The 20,151-nt window shown below is 37.5% G+C and overlaps 1 protein-coding gene across 4 annotated transcripts in view; it reads right to left on the bottom strand.

Moving 5' to 3' along the window:
* The window catches only part of MRE11 (MRE11 homolog, double strand break repair nuclease), a 65,458-nt gene that overhangs the window by 19,961 nt on the left and 25,346 nt on the right, over nt 1-20,151 (bottom strand). For 3 of the 4 annotated variants that reach the window (XM_068555795.1, XM_068555797.1, XM_068555798.1), the window contains exons 11-15: nt 17,274-17,400; nt 14,590-14,690; nt 13,999-14,121; nt 13,194-13,367; nt 7,371-7,427 (exon numbers count right to left, since the gene is read on the bottom strand). In XM_068555795.1, the coding sequence (XP_068411896.1) occupies nt 7,371-7,427; nt 13,194-13,367; nt 13,999-14,121; nt 14,590-14,690; nt 17,274-17,400 (582 nt within the window). The remainder of the gene's footprint in view (nt 1-7,370; nt 7,428-13,193; nt 13,368-13,998; nt 14,122-14,589; nt 14,691-17,273; nt 17,401-20,151) is intronic. The other variant, XM_068555796.1, reaches the window with a different exon arrangement.

Here is a 20,151-nt window from a genome sequence, read left to right as displayed (position 1 = left end):
TGGCTAAGGGAGAAGGTTGAGAAGAGTTTCAGACAGTGCAGAGAGCTCCAAAATTGATCTACCCATGCCAAGAGGCCATGACAACAGTCTCTCTTGCTTGGAATGACTAGTTCTGGGTCTAAGAATAGGCATCTAGAGCTTTTCTAAGCTCTGTGTGATGCCATGAAATATGGAGAGACAGGGCTAGATGAGGAGATAAGCACAGAGCAGGCAGGGCAGAAGCAGGAGTGCAGCGGGTCGGGGGAGGTGGAGGTAACCCAGCTTCACGCTGATGAACTTGCTGAAGTGAAACAACAGCTAAGTCACTACGGGAACGGCTCAACATGGCATTACAACTCCAAAAGAACAAAACTTTAGGAAATACAACCAAAAAGATACAGAGAAAAAATAGTTGAAAAAGATTTCAATTCATCTTTCTTGTCCCAGATGAAGTACAGTCAATCCTCATAATTTTCAGACTCCGTATATGCAAATTCACCTACTTGCCAAAATTTATTTCTAACTCCTGATGCGTTTGTGGTCATTCATGGACACGTGCAGAGAGGTGAAAATTCTGAATCGCCTGACACACACCTTCCCAGATGAGGTCGAACGAGGCGACACTCAGCCTTCTTTAAACGAGTATCCTTTTCATACTACGTTTAGTGCTGTGTTCACAATTTTGTGCTTTCAGCTGGGGATTTTACTTTTAAAACGGCCCCCAATGTAGTGCTGAAGCGCTGTCTAGGGTTCCTAAGTGCAAGAAGCTGTGATGTGCCTTATGGAGGAAACACACGCGTCATATACGCTTCATTAAGGCATGCGCTGAATGGGCCACAAGTCCAATGCTAATGAATCAATGATATATATTGAGTAAGGTCTTAAAACAGAAACACACATGGAAAAGGTTATGTATTAATCAGTTAACAAAAATGTTGTAACCAGTGGCTGGCAGGAACCTATTCCTGTATTTCCCCTAGGAGCAACAGTTCAGTGTTCACTCAGTGTTTACAGTGACTTTATAGAATACAACTACCATGAAAAACGAGAACTAGCTCTACATTAAAATATACATATACAGGGACTTCCCTGGTGGCACAGTGGTTAAGAATCCGCCTGCCAATGCAGGGGACACGGGTTCGAGCCCTGGTCCGGGGATGATCCCACGTGCCACGGAGCAACTAAGCCCGTGCACCACAACTACTGAGCCTGCACTCTAGAGCCCATGAGCCACAACTACTGAAGCCTGTCCGCCTAGAGCCTGTGCTCCGCAACAAGAGAAGCCTCTGCAATGAGAAGCCCGCGCACCACAACGAAGAGTAGCCCCCGCTCGCCGCAACTAGAGAAAGCCCGTGCACAGCAACGAAGACCCAAGGCAGCCAAAAATAAATAAATAAATTTATAAAATAAAATAAAATAAAATATATATATATTTAAAAGAAAAAAGGAGACCTGAATTACATAATAAGGTAGATCTAACTGATACATGTTGAACTCTGTACTCTGAAAATAAACAATATACTTCTTTTCAAAACCCCATGAAATGTTTTAACCGATATATAATGGGATGCTAAGAAAAACATCAATTCTAAATAGTAAAAAGAATTTTATCATACTTTCTAATCACAATGCAATTAAATTAGAAATTAATAAGACAAAAGCCTGGACTCCAAACTGCAAAACAAAATTGTAGAATACCTAGAAAATGATAATAAAAATACTGCATATCAGAACACATGAAACAATTTAAAAATGAATTGTTAAATTAAAGCAAAGAAAGGAGAATGGAGGGAAAAAAGATCTAAGGAAAATTAAAAGAATTATGATAAAACACTCTGCTCAGTTCTAAGTACTTTGGAAAATAAATGACCTAAACTGAATCAAGAAAAGATAGACAGTCTCAACAGACTAATTAACAACATTTTGAGAAAATTCTTAAAAGAACTACACTCCCGAAAAGGATCACAACCAGAAAGCTTCACAGGTAAATTCTACCAAATCTTCAAAGAACAGATGATTCCATGGCTATTTCAATAGGAACAGAGCATAAAGACAGAAAGCTTCCAGCTGGTTTTTATAATGCCAGCATAACATGGTACTGAAAAACTGACAAAGGACTGCATGCACAGAAGGAAAATTACAGTACTCATGAATATCAAAGCAAACAAAAGGAATCCCAGGGTGCATGGAAAGACCAGTACACCTATTATCAGGGGCTTCACAAAGTGATACTAAGGTTGGGTCAATAATAGGATAGGAAATAATATAATTCACCATATTAACAGAACACAGGAGGAAGAACCCTGCATGCTTATCTTCACAGATGCCAAAAAAGCTCTTAATTCATTACCCATTCTGGACTTAAACAAGCAAACAAAAAACTCTCAGGAACAAGTGGATACTTCTTTTACATAACAAAAACCCTAACTCTGTTACTACACAAACACACATACAGAGTGTGCACACACTTTCACCCGAGTGCTCTTGTAAACCAATTAGACAAAGACCAATGCCCTAGCCAAAAGAAAAAAATATTCTATGCAAAGAACGTGATCAGGTGTTTCATATAAATATAACTTATAAACATAAAAATTGCTCCGACTCACTAGGAATACAAGTAGTCTGAGTTAAAAGCAACAGTAAGAAATAATTTCTCACCACTTAGATTTGTAAAGATCAAAAGATGTAGTAATATGTCATGACCGCAAGGATGCAGGGAAATAAGCACTCCCTAATACTATTGGTCGGGAGAGGAACTGGTGTAACATATTTGGAGTGATTTGGCAGAATCTAGCAAAATTTTAAACACATATGCCTTTTTATGATTATTACTTCTTTGAATGAATTATCACCATTGCCAAATTTCATACTTTGCCTTTGTCTAAATACTACATCTTCATTTTAGCATCTCAAACATTATACTCAGATAATACTTTATCTTTCTGTACAACAGACTGTGGACTTTACTGATATCTTTGAACTACATTACTTCTATGAATTTACCTCATGAGTGGAGGCATAGGGCCAATGGCAAGACAATGTTTCCATATACTTTTTGCGAGATTTAAAAATATACTACCCTAGTATTATTGCACTTTTTTGTAGTAATATATACGTAACATAAAAATTTACCATTTTAACCATTTTTAAGTGTGTATTTCAGTGGCATTAAGTACATTCACACTGTTGTACAACCACTGCCATCATCCATTGCCACAACTTTTTCATAATCCCTAACTGAAACTCCATACCCATTAAATAACCCTTCATTCCCTAACTGCCCCCCCCAAACCCCGATAATCACTCTTCTACTTTCAATCTGTATGAATTTGACTACTCTAGGTATCTCATGTAAGTGGAATCATATAGTATTTGTTCTTTTATGTCCGACTTACTTCACTTAGTATAATGTTTTGAAGGTTTATCCATGATATAGTATGTACCATTCTATACTTCAATTTCATTCCTTGTAGGGCTAAAGAATATTCCAATGGATGTATCTATCACATCTTGTTTACCCATTCATCTTTTGATAGACTTTGGATCGTTACTACCTGTGGGCTATTGTAAATAATGTTATGAACATTGGTGTACAAATACATGTTCGAGTCCCTGCTTTCAATTTTTTTTGGTAAATACACAGAAGTGGAATCACTAGATCATATGGCAATTCTATGTTTAATTTTCTGAGGGACCATCATACTGTTTTCCACAGTAGCTTTTATCTTCCCACCAGCAATGCACAAGGGTTCCAATTTCTCTATTTTCTTGCCAATACTTGTTACTTTCTAATTTTTGGATAATAGCCATCCAAAGGGGTGTGAATTGTATCTCATGGTTTTGATTAGAATCTCCTAGTGATTAGTGATGTTGAGCATCATTTCATGTGTTTTTTGGTTACTTGTATTTCTTCTTTAGAGAAATATCTATTCAAGCCCTTTGTTCATTTTTAAATTAGGTTGTTTTTTGTGTTGAATTTTAGGAGCTCTTTATATATTCTGGTTATTAATTCTTTATCAGATATATGATTTGCAAATATTTTCTCCCATGCTATTGGTTGCCTTTTCACTCTTCACTTGGTATTACAGTTTAAAAGAGGGTATCAACCCTGCCTCAAATTCAGATAGAACATAAGAAAGAAATCAGAGGCCCAGTCCAACTATGGACTGTGGATCAGACTAAGAAGAGTTTTTACATTTTTAAAGGACCGTAAAAAAAAAAAAAAATGTGACAGACACCATATATGGCTTGCAAAGCCTAAAATATTTACTATTTGGCCTTTTATTTAAATATGAACTTATAATTAAAGAAAATACTTGAGAGTGTTTCTATGTGAACAAAAAGACATTAAAGCATGTTTTTTCTCTACTGGAAGGACTAATGCTTTTGTCTGTCTGTTTAAATAATTTAAGTATGATACTGGGATTCATATTCTGAGCTAAATAATTCTGCAAAACTGTGAACCACAGCTTGGGAAAGTCTCAAACTCTATTAGTCAAGTTCAAAATAGAATGCTGAGAATGAAAAAATTTATAATACCCTATGGCACACTAAAAAATTACCTAAGAAGCCCTGATTACCTGTTACAGTCTTAAAATATAGCTGAAAATCTGAACTCCAAAGTTCTTTCTTCTGAGAAACTCCCATATGAAATTTCTCATACCCTCTCCTTACCATCCTTGAATAAAATGTTCACTCTTACTCTTTAAAAGACTAATGAAAAACTGAGATTAGTGATTTCAAACACAAAGGATCCATTATAAAGAAATATTTCTATAATCTGTGAAATTGAAAAAGTTAATCAAGGGACTTCCCTGGCAGTTCAGTGGTTAAGATTCTCTGCTCCCAATGCAGGGGGCACGGGTTCAATCCCTGGTCGGGGAACTAAGATCCCGCATGCCGCATAGTGCGGCCTAAAAAACAAAACAAAACAAAAAAGAAAAAGTTAATCAAGTTTAAGTCAAATAATCCAAGAACCAAGAATCATTTCTTTCTAGCATTCATTCTTACCATTTGGCAAACTTCCTTTTCTACTTTAAGGGCACTCTATATAAGATGAATACATATATAATAAATGTGGTAGGGGATCCCTAATCTATAGCTTTCTCCTCTTAGTTTCCAAAAATCACCTTGTAAAAAAATTTAAAAAGCAATTGATTCTATGCTTATTATAAAGTGATCTTCATGTGCTGCATGATTTTAGAAGTCTTAAATTTTTAGCCATTCATTGGCCATACCTTGTATTAATGTTATTATAATATAAAGCCCTGAAAGGACATAGTATGGTGGAAAAGCCCAGACTCGGAGGTAGAGTAGGTTCAAAATCCAGCCCCACCATGTGACCTGAAGTCTGGTCTCAGGTTCCTCATTTGTAAAATAGAAACTGAGATTAGTATAAGTAATGCACATAGCAAAAATTTAATAAATACCATTTCCCTTTTCCCCTTGAAAACAGTAATGAATAAAGTCAAATAGGTAACCAGTTCTATTTTTTCCCAATACATTTATTTAGGAGAATGACTTTGATATTGGGAATGTTGAGTGTGAAATTTAGTGGATGGTGGTAGCTTTTAGTTCTGTAATCAATTACTGAAGGCTATTAATGAAAGAGACGGTGTGGGAAAACACTGCAGTCAATACTGGTACTATTGCTGGTAATGTTAGCTTATGTTGCAAAATTTCCTATCTTACTGCATGGATAGTGTTAAGTGGTATAAGGGAAAGAGATCTGTGAAACCTATTACAATTAGACATTTAGAAGGTTATCCTAGCATATTCTTTTTAAAGACAGGTTATTAACTGAGTTACTGTACTGTTCATATTTCTTCATATTCTAATGAAGTGGGACACAACTTGGAGGGGAGGAGTGTCCCAGAACATCAAACTTCTATAGTAAGACAGAGAAAAGAAAAAACCCACAACACCAACAGTGTCACTTTCCTATTCCCTAAAATTCCAGGTAAGTGGCATTACTGGGTCAGTTAAAAATCCTAAATAGCAAGTATGGAATGTCAGATGATGAAGTAAATCAGATTTAGACTTGGAAGTGTCATTAAAAGAAAAAAACCCCACAAAAACCTAGAGTCTATCTTATGACCGCTAAAGATGGTACAGAAGAATTATTTGATAATCGATTTTTCCTATCAGAGTCTAAAACTGCTTGACCTTAAAGGCTGTGGTATTACCTAGTAGTCAACTACTAAACAGGATTCCTTTGGAAGAATTCAGGGGGGAAAAGAGTAAATTGAGAGTCTCCCTCTCCTTAAGCAGGGTGCTTTTCCTTCTCTCCTTACTGACTCAGGTCTTGACTTTTGCCTAAGGAGTGTGCTTAAAATAAGGCAAAAAATATTATTTAAAAAGGGGGGGAGGGGGCTCCTATTTATCCCCTTTTTATTGTAGCAGAGAAGACAGTGGGACCTGTCAAAGTTAATCTGAGGGATATGTCACGTTTCAACTCTTTCCAATTCACCGCCTGTCAGCTACAGTTCTGAAATATTTAGGGAACGAAAATGGACAGCTGAATGAATTCAGTGAGGATGAAACTTCAGGTCATAAGATTTAAAATTTTCTTTCTACATATATCTGTCTCACCTAATAACTGAGAATCTCTGGTGGACACAGACTACACCTTTTTCATATTTATATTCCTAATAAAAAACAGAATGGCTACCCACAACAGGTACTATACAAAATGCCGAAGGAGAGCAATCAAGACAAAAGCCCAAAAGTAAATAATTGATAACATAATTTTTAAGTACTAGACAGCAATCATCAAACACTAAGGACAATTAGAAAACAGGAAAATATATTTCAATCATGAATTCACCAAGTATCAGAAACAGGCCCGAAGTTTAAGTTAACGGTTGCTAACCTCAAGTCCCTAATCTCCAAAGTGACTGAAAAGACAGTGATAAGGGTGAACAGGCTAATTTCAACATTTTAGAAAGGCCGTGGACACTGTGTATTTACCTATGATGACACTGCTGACCAAAACACTAAGTTTCTTTCTTTTTGCCCCGAACAATATCAGCTCAGGAGGGTAAGATTTTATACTGATAAGATGCTCTAATAGCAGTTGGGAAATATTTTCATTAAAAAGAGCTCTTTGGGCTACTATTCCTGCGCCTCACCTCCATGCCCGCACCCACCACATACACACATGCACAATTAAGTAAGTTTTCGACAAGAGCAAAAGGAAAAAAAGAGAATATCAGCAAGCAGAATACTCGTAGGCCGAATTGGAATAAGTCAAAGGCAGCGGTCCTCAGCCAACCCCTGCTCAGTCCTACCCACCCAACAGAGATCCTGTGGACTGACTACTCTGAATAAACCTACTAGTTATTCTGATTTAACAAGCTGACATATAATAAAGGAATTTTCAGAAAAATTACCTCTCGAACTTCATCATCTTCTTCATTCTTCTGTCTGCTTTCTCTGAAACGACGTACCTGGATTGTAACAGAATAAATCAGAAACATGTTACAAACGTGTCTGTTATGTAAATATAAAACTGATTAACTGATGTTTTCCATTACAACATAAAACTCGGAAATTCAAGTATAGTTTTGTTTCACAAAAGATTAAAGAAGTCATATTTCCCCAGTGACTTACATTAAAAATTCAGAAATGTACTCTAAGAAAAATTGGCCCTAAGCAAAATGATATTACCTGCTGACCAAATGTTCCAAGTCATTGAAAAACAGCCTGTCGGACTGCAGAGGAAAAAATTCTAATGTCCTGTGGGTGTTATACTTCAGTAAAAGAGCTAAAAACAAAAACCTCTCTTTTAATAGGTTTGAATTATTACATTGCTCAAATCATTCTTGGCCACCTGGCTGCAAGTCATCCAGGAGGCTCTCTGAAATGGTATCTGAAGTGGGTGGGCCACTAAGATCCATTTTGCTAACAGTCAACCACCAAATGTTTGCCGTCTGCCAACCCTGGTCCTGGTGCCATGAAGGATACAAAGCTTCCTTTTTTACTGGTTCCTGCTCACAAAACTCTTATAATATAGTTATGTAGCTAGAAATAAACTCCATTTATTTAATAATTTACTCAGCAACATATTTACTGAGCCAAGCTACTATGTGCCAGGTGCTATTGTAGGAACTGAGAATACAATAATGAACAAAATGGTCAAGAATTCTGCCCTCCACGGAGCTTACAATCAGTGTGTGCATGTGTGTGTGTTACAAAGTAAGACACAAAATAAAAAGTTATGTTGTATTTTAGAAAGTGTATAGGATCAAGTTAATTTACAGCTAGACTGAGAAAGCTCCATCCTTACCTCTGAGGAGCCTCTGGCATTCCCAGGGCCATATTATTTACTGATGGATTTCAACCTGCATGAGCAGTTAGAGAGCATGGTTTGATTATGTGACCAGAGAGGCATAAAAGACTCCCTGGAAACTTCTGCACAGATCTTGGTGTTCTGTCCCGGGTTTGCTGTGTGCATATAAGGACATGAGAAACAGATGTCTGGTGTCTCTCAGATCCCTAATGCCTGCCTATAATCCTTCTCTTGCTGTACTGTTATCAGTTGCCTTTAAATAAAAACTTTTAAGTGAGTATGTTCAGTGGAGTCTTATGAGTCCTTTCAAATATGTGAACCTGTGAAATCTCTGCAAAAGGTGTTAAGTGCTCAGAGAAAAGTAATGCAGGCAGAGGGACAGAGAGTGCTGAGGAGAGGCTACAGGATGATCATCAAAGGCCTCACGGAGAAAGTAGCAAAGCAAGAAGGTAGCAAAGATTTTAAAAGGTAGGGAATGAACCTTGCAAATAACTGGGGAAAATCATTCCAGTCAAAGGAAAGAATGTTTGCAAAGGCACTGGGGCAGAAGCATGGTATGTTTAAGAAACAGCAAGGAGGTCGCTGGGCTGGAGCAGACATAAGGATGAAGAAGTAACAGTAACCACACTGAGTAAGGCCTTGGGAGCAACTGTAAGGACTTTTGTTTTTAGGCAGGAGTGACTTCATCTAAACTATGTTAGGATCACCAACAGCCCAGCTGAGCTGAGGACAGAACAGAGTGTGGAGGAAAAGCACAGGCAGAAACAGGGAGACCAGTTTGGAGGCCACAGGAGAAATCTAGGTGAGAAATGGCCAGGCCTTGGACCACTGATAGAGATGAAGGTGGTGAGAAATAGTCACATTCTGTAATATATTCTGAAGGCAGAGTTAAAGGATTTCCAGACAGGATACAGGTGACAGAAAAAGAGGAGTCAAGGATAACTTCAAGGTTTATCGCTTGAGCAAATGAAAGAATAGTGCTTCCACTAGAACCCTACAGGTAGAGCAGGGGCTAAGGTTCAGCAATTCAGACTGGGAATGTTGGAAGTTGGAGAGGTCTATTAAACATCCAAGTGGAAGGTCTAGCAGGTTGCTGGCTACAAAAGTCTTGAGTTGAGAGGAGAGGTTTGGGCTAGACTTTTGAAAAGTCATCACCAGATTACAGTATTTAAAGCCAGGAAGCTGGGTGACAATACAAAAGGAATATGTAGATGAAGAAGGGGTCCAAGGACTGAGTTCTGGAGACTCCAACTTAAGAGGCTGGAGAGGTGAGAGGAATCAACAACAGAGACTGAGAATACACATACAATGAGCTGGGAAGAAAACCAGAAGAGTGTGGAGCCCTAAAAGCCAATGGAAAAAAGGTTTTAAGAAGAGGTCAAGTGAGATTTAAGATGGAGAACGGACAATGGATTTAGCACTGGAGGTCACTGGTGCTTTGACAAGAGTAAATTCACTGGAATGAGGGGGTGGAAACCCCTGAATAGATGGATTTAAGAGAAAAATGAAGGTGAAGAATCTGGGCAGCAAATACAGAAAACTCTGTGAAGCAATTCTGCTATAAAAGAGGAAAAAAGAAACAGAATAGCAGCGAAAGGGAAATAGGATCTAGGCTCCAGAGTTTTGTTGAAAGAAATAGCAGCATGTTTGTTAAGATTCAGAAGAAGGGGAAAAATACAGGAATAATATTTTTTTTAAAAGATGGCATAGCAAGTAACAGTGCTCGAGGTGGCACGTGATATATCAAAAGCACTGAGTCATTCACAGAAGAGAAATGAGCGTCAGAGTAAAAATACCGAGCAGGCATTATGTGCCAGTGTACTGAGGGCTTACATGTATTCTTTTAATCCTCACAACAACCTTGAATGAGGTTCTATTATCCCCATTTCATAGATGAGGAAACTGAGGCACAGAGAGGTTAAATACTTCACTGACGGTTCCAGAGCGAGTAAGGTCATCTGGTCTATAGTCCATACTCTTAGCCACCATGCTACACACACACACACCCACCCACACACACACACACACACACACACACTCTCTCTCTCTCTCTCTCTCTCAGAAGTCATGATGTCACTCCAGGTGTGGATGATCATTTTGGGGAGTGGAGGGTGGGAAGGAGGGTTTGTTTGTTTTATGTATTTACTTTTTTAGAGCAGCTTGGGTTCACAGCAAAATTAAAAGGAAGGCACAGAGATTTCCCATATAGCCCTGTCCCATACATGCACAGCCTCCCCTATTAATATCAACATCCCCCACCAGAACTGTACAGTTGTTACAACTGATGAACCGATACTGACACTCCATACTCCATATCACCTAAACGCCTTAAGGTTCACTCTTGGTGGTGTACATTCTATGAGTTTGGACAAATGTATAATGACATGTATACATGTATAACCCACCATTACAGTTTGATACAGAGTAGCTTTACTGTTCTAAAAATCCTCTGTGAATCCACCTTTTCATCCCCTTATCCCATCCCTGCCCAACCACTGACAACCATTGATTTTTGTACTATGTCCATAGTTTTACCTTTTCTAGAATGTTACATAGCAGGAATCATACATTAAGTTACTTTTTCAGATTGGCTTCTTTCGGTTGGTGATAGTCACTTAAGGTTCCTCCATGTCTTTTAATGGCTTGATAGGTCATTTCTTTTTAGCACAGAATAATATTCCCTTGTCTAGATGTTTCACAGTTTACTTATTCATTTACCTACTGAAGTACATCTTTGTTGCTTCCAAGTTTTGGCAATTATGAATAAAGCTGCTATAAATGTCATGTGCAGGTTTTTGTTTAGACGTAAGTTTTCAACTCCTTTGGGTAGATACCAAGGAGCACGACTGCTGGAGAGTATGGGAAGAGTATGTTTACTTTTATAAGAAACTGACAAACTGCCTTTCAAAGTGACTGCACCACTTTGCATTCCCACTCACCATCTAAGAGTTCCTGCTGCACCACACCCTCACCAGCATGTGGTGTTGACGGTGTTCTGGAATTTGGCCGTTCCGACAGGTATGTAGTGGCATATCTCCTTGTTTTAATTTGCACTTCCCTAATGACATAAGATGTAGAGCATCTTTTCATATGCTTACTTGCCAAATGACTACCTTCCTTGGTCTGGTAAGGTCTTTTGCCCATTTTTTAACTGGATTTTTAAATTTTCTTATTGTTGAATTTTAAGAGTTTTTGTATATTTTAGATAATAATCCCTCATCAAACGTATCTTTTGCAACTATCTTCTCCCAGTTTGTGGCGTGTCTTCTCATTCTCTTCACGTTGTCTTTTGCAGAGCAAAAGTTCTTAATTTCAATGTAGTCTAGCTTATCAATTACTTCTTTCAGGAATCGTGCTTTTGATGTTGAATCTAAATAGTCGTCACCATATACAAGGTCATCTAGGTTTTCTCCTATGTTATCTCCTAGGAGTCTTACAGTTTTGCATTTTACATTTAGGGGGTATGGTCATGTTATATTTATGGCACCTGACTGACAAATCCACCCATGCTAAAAATTTACAAGCCTAACACATCCAGAGCCACAGGGTAAGGAGTTTTAGAGTGTGGATTCTCTGCCTTCCCTGTGAAAGCACCTGGCATTTAATATTACTGGTTGTACATTAGTTGACACCATAAGGCTTTAAAAGAATCACGTTAAATAACTAAAAGCACAAAAATAAAAGTAAAAGGGAATGAGTTTTAAAAATAACATTTTGTTCTTCTGCTTAGAGGGAATTTGGAAAATACAGAAAATGATCCCCTAAAATCCCACTACCTGAGCATAACCACTGATAATGTTTGGAATATCTTCTTCCATTCTTTGCATACACACACCCACTCACATATAAGATAAAAATAACTGGGATCACATTGTGTATAGTTTTACCTCTTTGGAATTCTTTTCCCACTTAACACTGAAAATACTTTTCCATGTTCTTCAAAAGTGTAATTTTTAATAGCTGCATAGTATTCCATACTATGTATGTGCCAATATTTATTTTACCAAAACATTTCCAACTTCTCCCCACTGCAGATAACACTGACATAAATTACTCCCCATTCTAATCTCTATCTCATTATTGTCTTAGGAAAATCTCCCAGGGCTGAGTTAAAGGACAAATCTTAAGCTTCTTGACATGCTTAAGAAGGCAAAAATGCTTTTCAGTGCTGCTGTTCAAACTCTGATACTCCTACCAGCAGAGTACTAAGTATCTTTCTCAAATTGTTGCCACTTTGACAGATAAAAAATACATTTAATTTGAGCTTCTTTGATAATCCTAGGTTAAATACCAGTTTCATATGCCTATTAGCCATTTATATTTCTTTTGTGAACCACCTATTCAGGTCCTCTGTTCATTATTCTATTGAAATGTTTAATATTCTTAAGATTCATAAGAGCCCTTTAATGTAGTAAGAATATTAACCTTTTATTCTGCCCACATATGAATATTTTCTCCATGTCAATACCTTCTAATTTTGTTTTTTGACAATTTGACATGCAAACTTTAAAAAATTTTATGTAGTCAAATCTAAAGAGCTTTTCCTCTACTTTTACGCACAGAGGGACTGCATTTCCTAGGTGAAATTCAAAATCTCAATCAAAACTTAATAAAAAATTGAAATAAGCAGACATTTTCGCCCTATGAGGTTCATTTTAAAGCACTTTCATGATCTTCAAGAGAAGATACTAGCTACGGGGAACAAAACTAACATTCACTGGGTATCAATCATATTTGAGACTGTGTTCTAGACACTTATTAGACATTTTCTAATTTAATCCTCACTTTATGATCTCAATTTATAGATGAGGAAACTAAACAAATCAGTGAAGTTAATTAGTGATTTACCAGAAAGAAACTTAGAACTACTCTTAAGGAGAGACTATCTAAATAATAGATTTTCCACCCCAAATTAGTTACTCACCTCTTCATCGATTTTATCTTCTAGGGCATCAGTATGACGTTCTTTAAGAAATCGCTGTGTTTTTTCCAACTGATATTTCACTAATTCCTCTATGGCATCTTTTTCTTCCTTGTCCACAAATTCTTGTACTGCTTCACCCATTCCCCTTTCTGTTAGAAGTGAGAGCTGCACGTTCTGTAAGAGACATATAAATTACTGGTTGCAGCATCTTCCTTACAAAACAATTCTGTATAAGCAAGGAAAATTACAGAATAATTTTACCAGAGAAAAAGACAAAAAAGTTATCTAGTTATTGGAGGGAAAACACAGCAAAGTAAAATAAATCAATGGACAGTAATTAAGCCTACTGATAAATATTAAGGGCCAGAAAAAGCAAAGTAAAAACAAGAAACAGGAGTAGAGTACAGGACTTGTGAAAATGCAGAGGCCTGAGAGGCTGGGACATAGAGTCCAGAAATAGCAGCTGATGACTAAGAGAGCAGGTTAACCAGTGTGGTAGGCAGAAAAATGGCCCCTAAAGATGTCCACATCCTACTCTCTGGGACCTGTGAATATGTTACATGGCAAAGGAGAATTAAGGTTACAGATGGAATTAAGGTTGCTAAGCAGCTGGCTACAAAACTGGGAGATTATCAGGGACTATCCAGGTGGGCCCAGTGTAATCACAAGCATCCTTGAAAATAGAAGAGGGAGACCAAAGAAGGGAGTCACAGAGAAGTATCCGGGGAAACGACAGCCAGACAGATCCAGTGTTGCTTGCTTTGAAGATAGAAGAAGGGGGCCCGGAGCCAAGAAACACGGGTACCTCCAGAAGCTGGAGAAGATGAGGAAATGGAATCTTCCCTACAGCTTCCAGAAAGGAACACAGCCTTGACAACACCTCAGTTTTTGTCCAGTGAGACCAGTGTCTGGTTTCTGACCTACAAAACTGTAAGGTAATAAACCTGTGTTGTTTTAAACCACTAAGTTTGTGGACATTTATTCCAGCAGCTATAAGAAGCTAATACAACCAGAGGATCTCAAAGTGGCATATACCCACAAAAATAAGAATAGCTTCACCATCCAGTGGCTTATTAATAAAGTAACTCTGAAATTACATCCAGATGCAAGAAAATTAAATCCTGGATTCAGACTTAGGTAGTAGCGATAAAAAGAAAGAGGATAACAACATTGACAATAATAGACACAATAATAACAATATTAATGACTGACATTAAGCACTTATTTTTCTTGATACATAATAATTATAAATGAATATAACTGTCACCCTGCTTACTTCATGGAGACATTCTGAGGATTCATTTTGTTTAAACTATCAATTACACATATCTTAAATTAAAATCTGTTATTATAAGATAGCCATTATCCAAACTGAGAACTGTAACTAAGAAATTACCTTCTCTGCAGTTTGAAAATACTGTTTCACAAGGTCTTCTACCCTTAGAGTTGTTCCTTCTGAGGGTTTTGTGATGAACTTCCCAAAGTTGATCTCTTCTCCTAGAAAAAAGAAGTCCATGAAAAAAAAAAAGTAGCAGTTTCTCTTTTAATGTTAAAGTGCCCAAACTCACTGAAGGTTGCTGTCAGTGAAGGAGGTATGGCCAAACTTTATCAACTGTCAGTTTGCTCAACGCAGTAAATTTTGAGGCAAAAACATGTCATTTTTGCTAATATCGAGAGTCGTTTCCCCAAAGTCTGTATTTCTTTTCCAAATCTCCAAGTAGTATGTCTCTTGGATCTGTTCTCACAGAGTGGTCCACAGATCTCTGGGAGTCCCCCATACTGGTTCAGGGGGCTTAAGGTCAAACGTACTTTCATAATAAGACTAAGACGTTATTTATCTCTTCCACCGTATTGACATTTGCACTGATGATACAAAAGCAGTCGTGGGTAAAACTGCCGGTGCCTTGGGACGAGTCAAGGCAGTGTCTCTGAGTTCTACTGAGTCATCACTTCGTACTCACAGTTCAAAACAAGACAAAACAAAAAGCCAGTTTCACATGAGAATGTCCTTGATGAAACAGCAAAAATTATTAATTTAATTAAATCTTGGCCATTAAACACGTTATCTTTTTAATATTCTGTGAGACAAATGGGAAGTAGGTTTCAAGCACATTTGCTGCATTCCTAGGCAGGATGGTTGTCTCAAAAAACAGCAGGTACAGAATAAAAAGAATACTGGGCAAGAAGTCAAAAAGCATAGGGTCCAGTATGTGCTCTGCTCATAACCTTTGTCAGGGAAATGAATATTAACTGTCTAGCACGTGTGTGACCTGGTGTGGAAAACACAATGATAAAATGACAGGATGCCGCCCATAATAGCAAATGATTACAATACAAGATGGTAAGTGCTACAACAGAGGTAAGAACAGAAAATATGACACACAGAGAAGAAATAAATTAATTCTTCTCAAAGAAGGCTGAAAATAACATGCAGATAGCAAACGCAGTTATCATTTGACTCAAGACTTGCACTGCAACTAAGAAGTCCGCATGCCGCAACTGAAGATCCTGCATGCTGCAACAAGGATCCCGCGTGCCATGGCTAGGACCTGGCACAGCCAAAAATAAAAACAAATAAATTAATTAATTAAAAAAAAAAAAAAAAAAGACTTGCAGAATGAATAAGACTTACTAAGCAAAAAAGGAAAAAGAAAAAGTATTTTAGGCAAAGGGAAAAGTTTATGCAATGGCTTAGGGGGTAAAGAGGCACAAAGTTCAGTGTGCCTCTTACAAAGTGGTGAGGACAAGTGAATAGAAATCTTTTTTGAATTTCAAGACAGGAGAATTAATATTACTTCATAAATATGATTACTATATTTTACTATGCCAGACACTATGTTAAGACCATTTACACACAGTATATCATCTCATCCTCACAACAATCCCGTGAGGCAGGCACAGTTATTATCCTGATTTTGTAGACAAGAAAACAAAACATCAGAGATTAAGTAATTTGCATGATGTCACACATGTAGTTAAAGTAGCAGAGCTGGCCAAAACAACAAACAATTTCATGCTTTCAATAAGATACACAAAAGGGTCATTGTTTCCATTCAGCAATTAATGTATAAACAAAAAAGGGATCATCAGAACAAAACTGACAATGGATGAAACTCAAGTTAACATAAGGTACTAGGTTCTATACTCCACATTCTCACAAATGCTACACCCAAAGAATTCAAGGAATTGATAAGGATGGACAATTAAAGTAAATCACCATCAGTAAGTAACTAGCTAAAATTCATAGCATAAAAATATCATTCTCTGATATGGATTTTTCCCCCCCCAAAACAGCATTCTATGAGCTCCATTTAAATATCCAAATGACTGTTTCAGGCTGAATTAACAGCACACACCATTGTGATCACAATTTCACTATGAAAAACAGAAGCCCATTAAATCGGGGTTAATAAAAATCAAGGTAGCGTACATGTAAACAAGGGCCATATTTTTCTATGAAAATTCTGACTCGATAGCTCTAAGGAGATGAGCCTCTGTATTTAAAAGGACCAATACTTCTTAAGAAGAAGCACTGTTTCAGTCAGATGACCTGTTTTTGATAAATGCTAAAATAAGGGCAATTAGTTTTTATGAACTTTAATTGGAAATTAATTATCTGATCATCAGAAACATCAAACTTAAGCCCTTAAGTACCTATCTTTTTAATATTCTGGGACACCTCTTATTTCAAAAGACTGGAATCTTCTTAAATCACTGTACACTGTAAAGTTGAAATATTTAGCCCTGCAAAATTTGAGAGTATGTTCTCTGAACATTAATAATGTATAGTAAATAATAGATATTTAAACACTTTATCTCTCAACTGTGTTGTTAATCAGCAGCACATTTTAAAAAAACTACAAAAGGCTTCATTTCTTTATTGATATCCGCAAGTTTACAAATGATTGCTATCTAATTTTCAGAAGAGATTTAATTATTCCAACTATCAGTTTATTTGTCTGAGATATTAGAAAGAATCATAATAAAACATTTTCCATTATTGTTTTATACTTTTACTAGAGATTGATTTATGTGAAGCCTATAAGAGCATTTTTTAATTTGTAAAGATAACTAGCTTACCCGTGTCTTCCTTTTGCTCTCTACGCCTGAAGAAATGGATGACATCTTTTGGATTAGCTACCCGGTCCACAAATTTCTGGCTAAAGCGAAGAACACTGAACGGTTCAAAGCCTCCACTATAGTCCACCTGGAAATACAGAATAAGCTATGAAGGCTAGGGAACAACAGATCACCAACTTCAGTATTCATGTTTATGTGTAATACTTTTAAGTTAATATGTTCATGTTCCACAATTCATTTTAAAGATCATGATGATGTTGTACCATTTATTCTACTGAGAAAATAAAACTTCAAAGGTTTACGCTTATGCAGAACATTGTTTGATGGAATCAAGATACAGTAAGAATTCCCACAATGTCAGAAAATTACATCTCCCCATGATAAAACTAGCAGTCTAGGTACCAGGAATAGCATCTGAAAAGGATGTGAAATTTCTAAACAAATTTTTTTAAACTTTTAAAACAGAAGGAGATTCTCTACCGAAACAAATGCTGGCCCCAGATGCATTTGTTAATTGGTCTATCATGTAGGGATAAGCTTTTACACTAGACAAAAATAAATGCTGGGAAAATCCATGGAGGAAAAGAAGCTAGTCTGTGAGCTTTGAGAAATGATCACCTTCCTTCAAAACACAGTACAGTCATCCCTCGGTATTCACGGGGGATTGGTTCCGGGATCCCTAAGAACACCAAAATCTGTGGATGCTCAAGTCCCTTATTATAAAATGGTGGAGTTCAATCAGCCCTCCATATCCGTGGATGTGGAAGTGCAGGTACAGAGGGCCGACTGTTTCTATTTATAAAAGAACTAATAATTGCTCTCAGGCAGGCTCTTTCTAAAGAAGTCTATAGTGGTACCAAGCTCTTTACAAAGAAAAATACTACATCTCTTTCTAAGAGATATAATCGTTCTCCTAAACTAGCTGTTCTCAAAGTATGCTCTGGGACTCAGCATTGTACCACATCACCAGCCTTTCCAGATTACTCCTAACCTCCACCCCACTTACACTCTTCATCACACTTAGCACTAGCTAAGATTTTGTTCATGTATTCGCTATTTGTTTATTGTGTCTCTCCTCACACCTCCACCTCCTGTAACCCTTGTCTATTTTATTTTACCATCACTGTGGCCCTCCTCCCCGCCCACCAACATGCAGAAAGAAGGTACTCAACATACATTTGTTCACTGCATTAGTGAATCAGTGCGCGTCCTCTAGCCAACACAATGTACTTCTGGAATACTACTTACGTGAAAATATTTGTTCTTTTGTTTCCTTAATGAATTAATAATTTAGTGTGTTTAGAAAAAGGAATGCCAATTTTCAATTTAAGTCTGGTTGGTTCTAATGGTATCAGGCAGACATAGATGAGGAACATGGGACCTTCCGCCCTGATAAAGAGAACTATGTGGTTCCCCCAAAGCAACTATGTTTCTGTTACCCAGACCATCTCTACAGCTGCTGCCATGTTCTAAAACAGAAAATGCCAAATGCTCAAGCTATTGTGCCTCCCCAAAACTCTTCAGACATTTTTAACAACTGTACTCCAGCCTAGTTTTATTTGTAATCTTCTGCTCCTAAAAGTTGCAAAACTCATTCACTAAGCAAACTTTACTGAGTGTCCACAATGTGTAGGCACTCTGCTAAGGGCCAGGGGTACCACCGTAAGTAAAACAGCACCTTGGTTGTGAAGAAATTCACAAGCTGACTGGGAAGATAAACTATGTAAAGAAGTAATTGCAAGCAGAATGTGATGGTGCTGTAAGACGTATGTACACCGTGCAGTGCAGCCAAAAAAAAAAAAACTTTAAAAAAATATTTAATAAAATATTATTACATATATACGTATATATAACATTTTATTACATCTTCTGATAGTGAGACGTAATAAAGCCATTCTTTCTTGGTAAACTCAAAAAAAAAAAAAAAGAAGTATGTACAAAGTAGACTGAGGACACAAAGGAAGAAGGAACGACTCTGAAGGGAAGTCAAGAAAGGCTTCTTTTGAAGAGGGGCAGCTTTAAGTGGGTGTTAAAGGGGATATTACGAGTATTAACGTTCCAAAGAGTGAAATAAACTCCACTGGGCCTAGGAAAACAGCAACTTTTAGTCCAGTATAACTGGAGCTTAGGAGGCGCTGGCAGGAAATGAGGTAGAAGCAAAGAGGTGGGTTTAGACCAGGTCATATAAACCCTCTGAATGCCATGCAAGAGTTTAGACTTGTTCCTGTTAGAGCTAGGAAATCATTAAGTTGTTTTCAGCAGGAAAGACATGCAAGATCGTATTTTCCAAAGATGATCTTGGCATTAGTGTGGAGAGGCTAGAGGTGGGGAGAGGGGGAAACTGGAGGCAGAGTCAGGCAGTCGGCTACAGGCCAAGTAAAATCAGGCCTCAGCTACAGCAATGACAACGGGATAGAGAGAAGGGGCCAGATTACTAAATTAATTTAGATCTTGTAAATCTATGAAGTACCACCAAGGGACAAGAGATCCAGTGGCTCAAGGTCATATAGCTAGTGGCAGAGCCAGAAGCAAACCCAAGCAGTCTGGTTCTAGAATGTACTCTTTACCTTCACACTCTATGTCCCAGGGCTTCTCAAATTTTAATGTGCATATAAATCTCTTGGGGATCTTCTTAAAATGTAATTCAGTGGGGTTAATGTGGAGCCTGAGATTCTGTATTTTTAAGAATTTTCCAGGTGATGCCAATGTTGCTGGTTTGAGGGCCGCACCCCTTAAATACAAGGCTTTAGAAGGACTCTTGGACCTCAACAAGGAGGTCTAAGCTGGAGGTCAAAATTTGGAAGTTGTCATTCTATAGGTGACCATATGCCTCGACTGAACAGAGGGCTAACTGAAAGATAGGAAGGGACAAACATCA

The sequence above is a fragment of the Eschrichtius robustus genome, chromosome 11 (genome assembly GCF_028021215.1).
Source record: "Eschrichtius robustus isolate mEscRob2 chromosome 11, mEscRob2.pri, whole genome shotgun sequence".
Taxonomy (NCBI): domain Eukaryota; kingdom Metazoa; phylum Chordata; class Mammalia; order Artiodactyla; family Eschrichtiidae; genus Eschrichtius; species Eschrichtius robustus.
The sequence above is the reverse complement of the archived record's forward strand: the minus strand, read 5'-3'. Positions and strand labels throughout refer to the sequence as shown.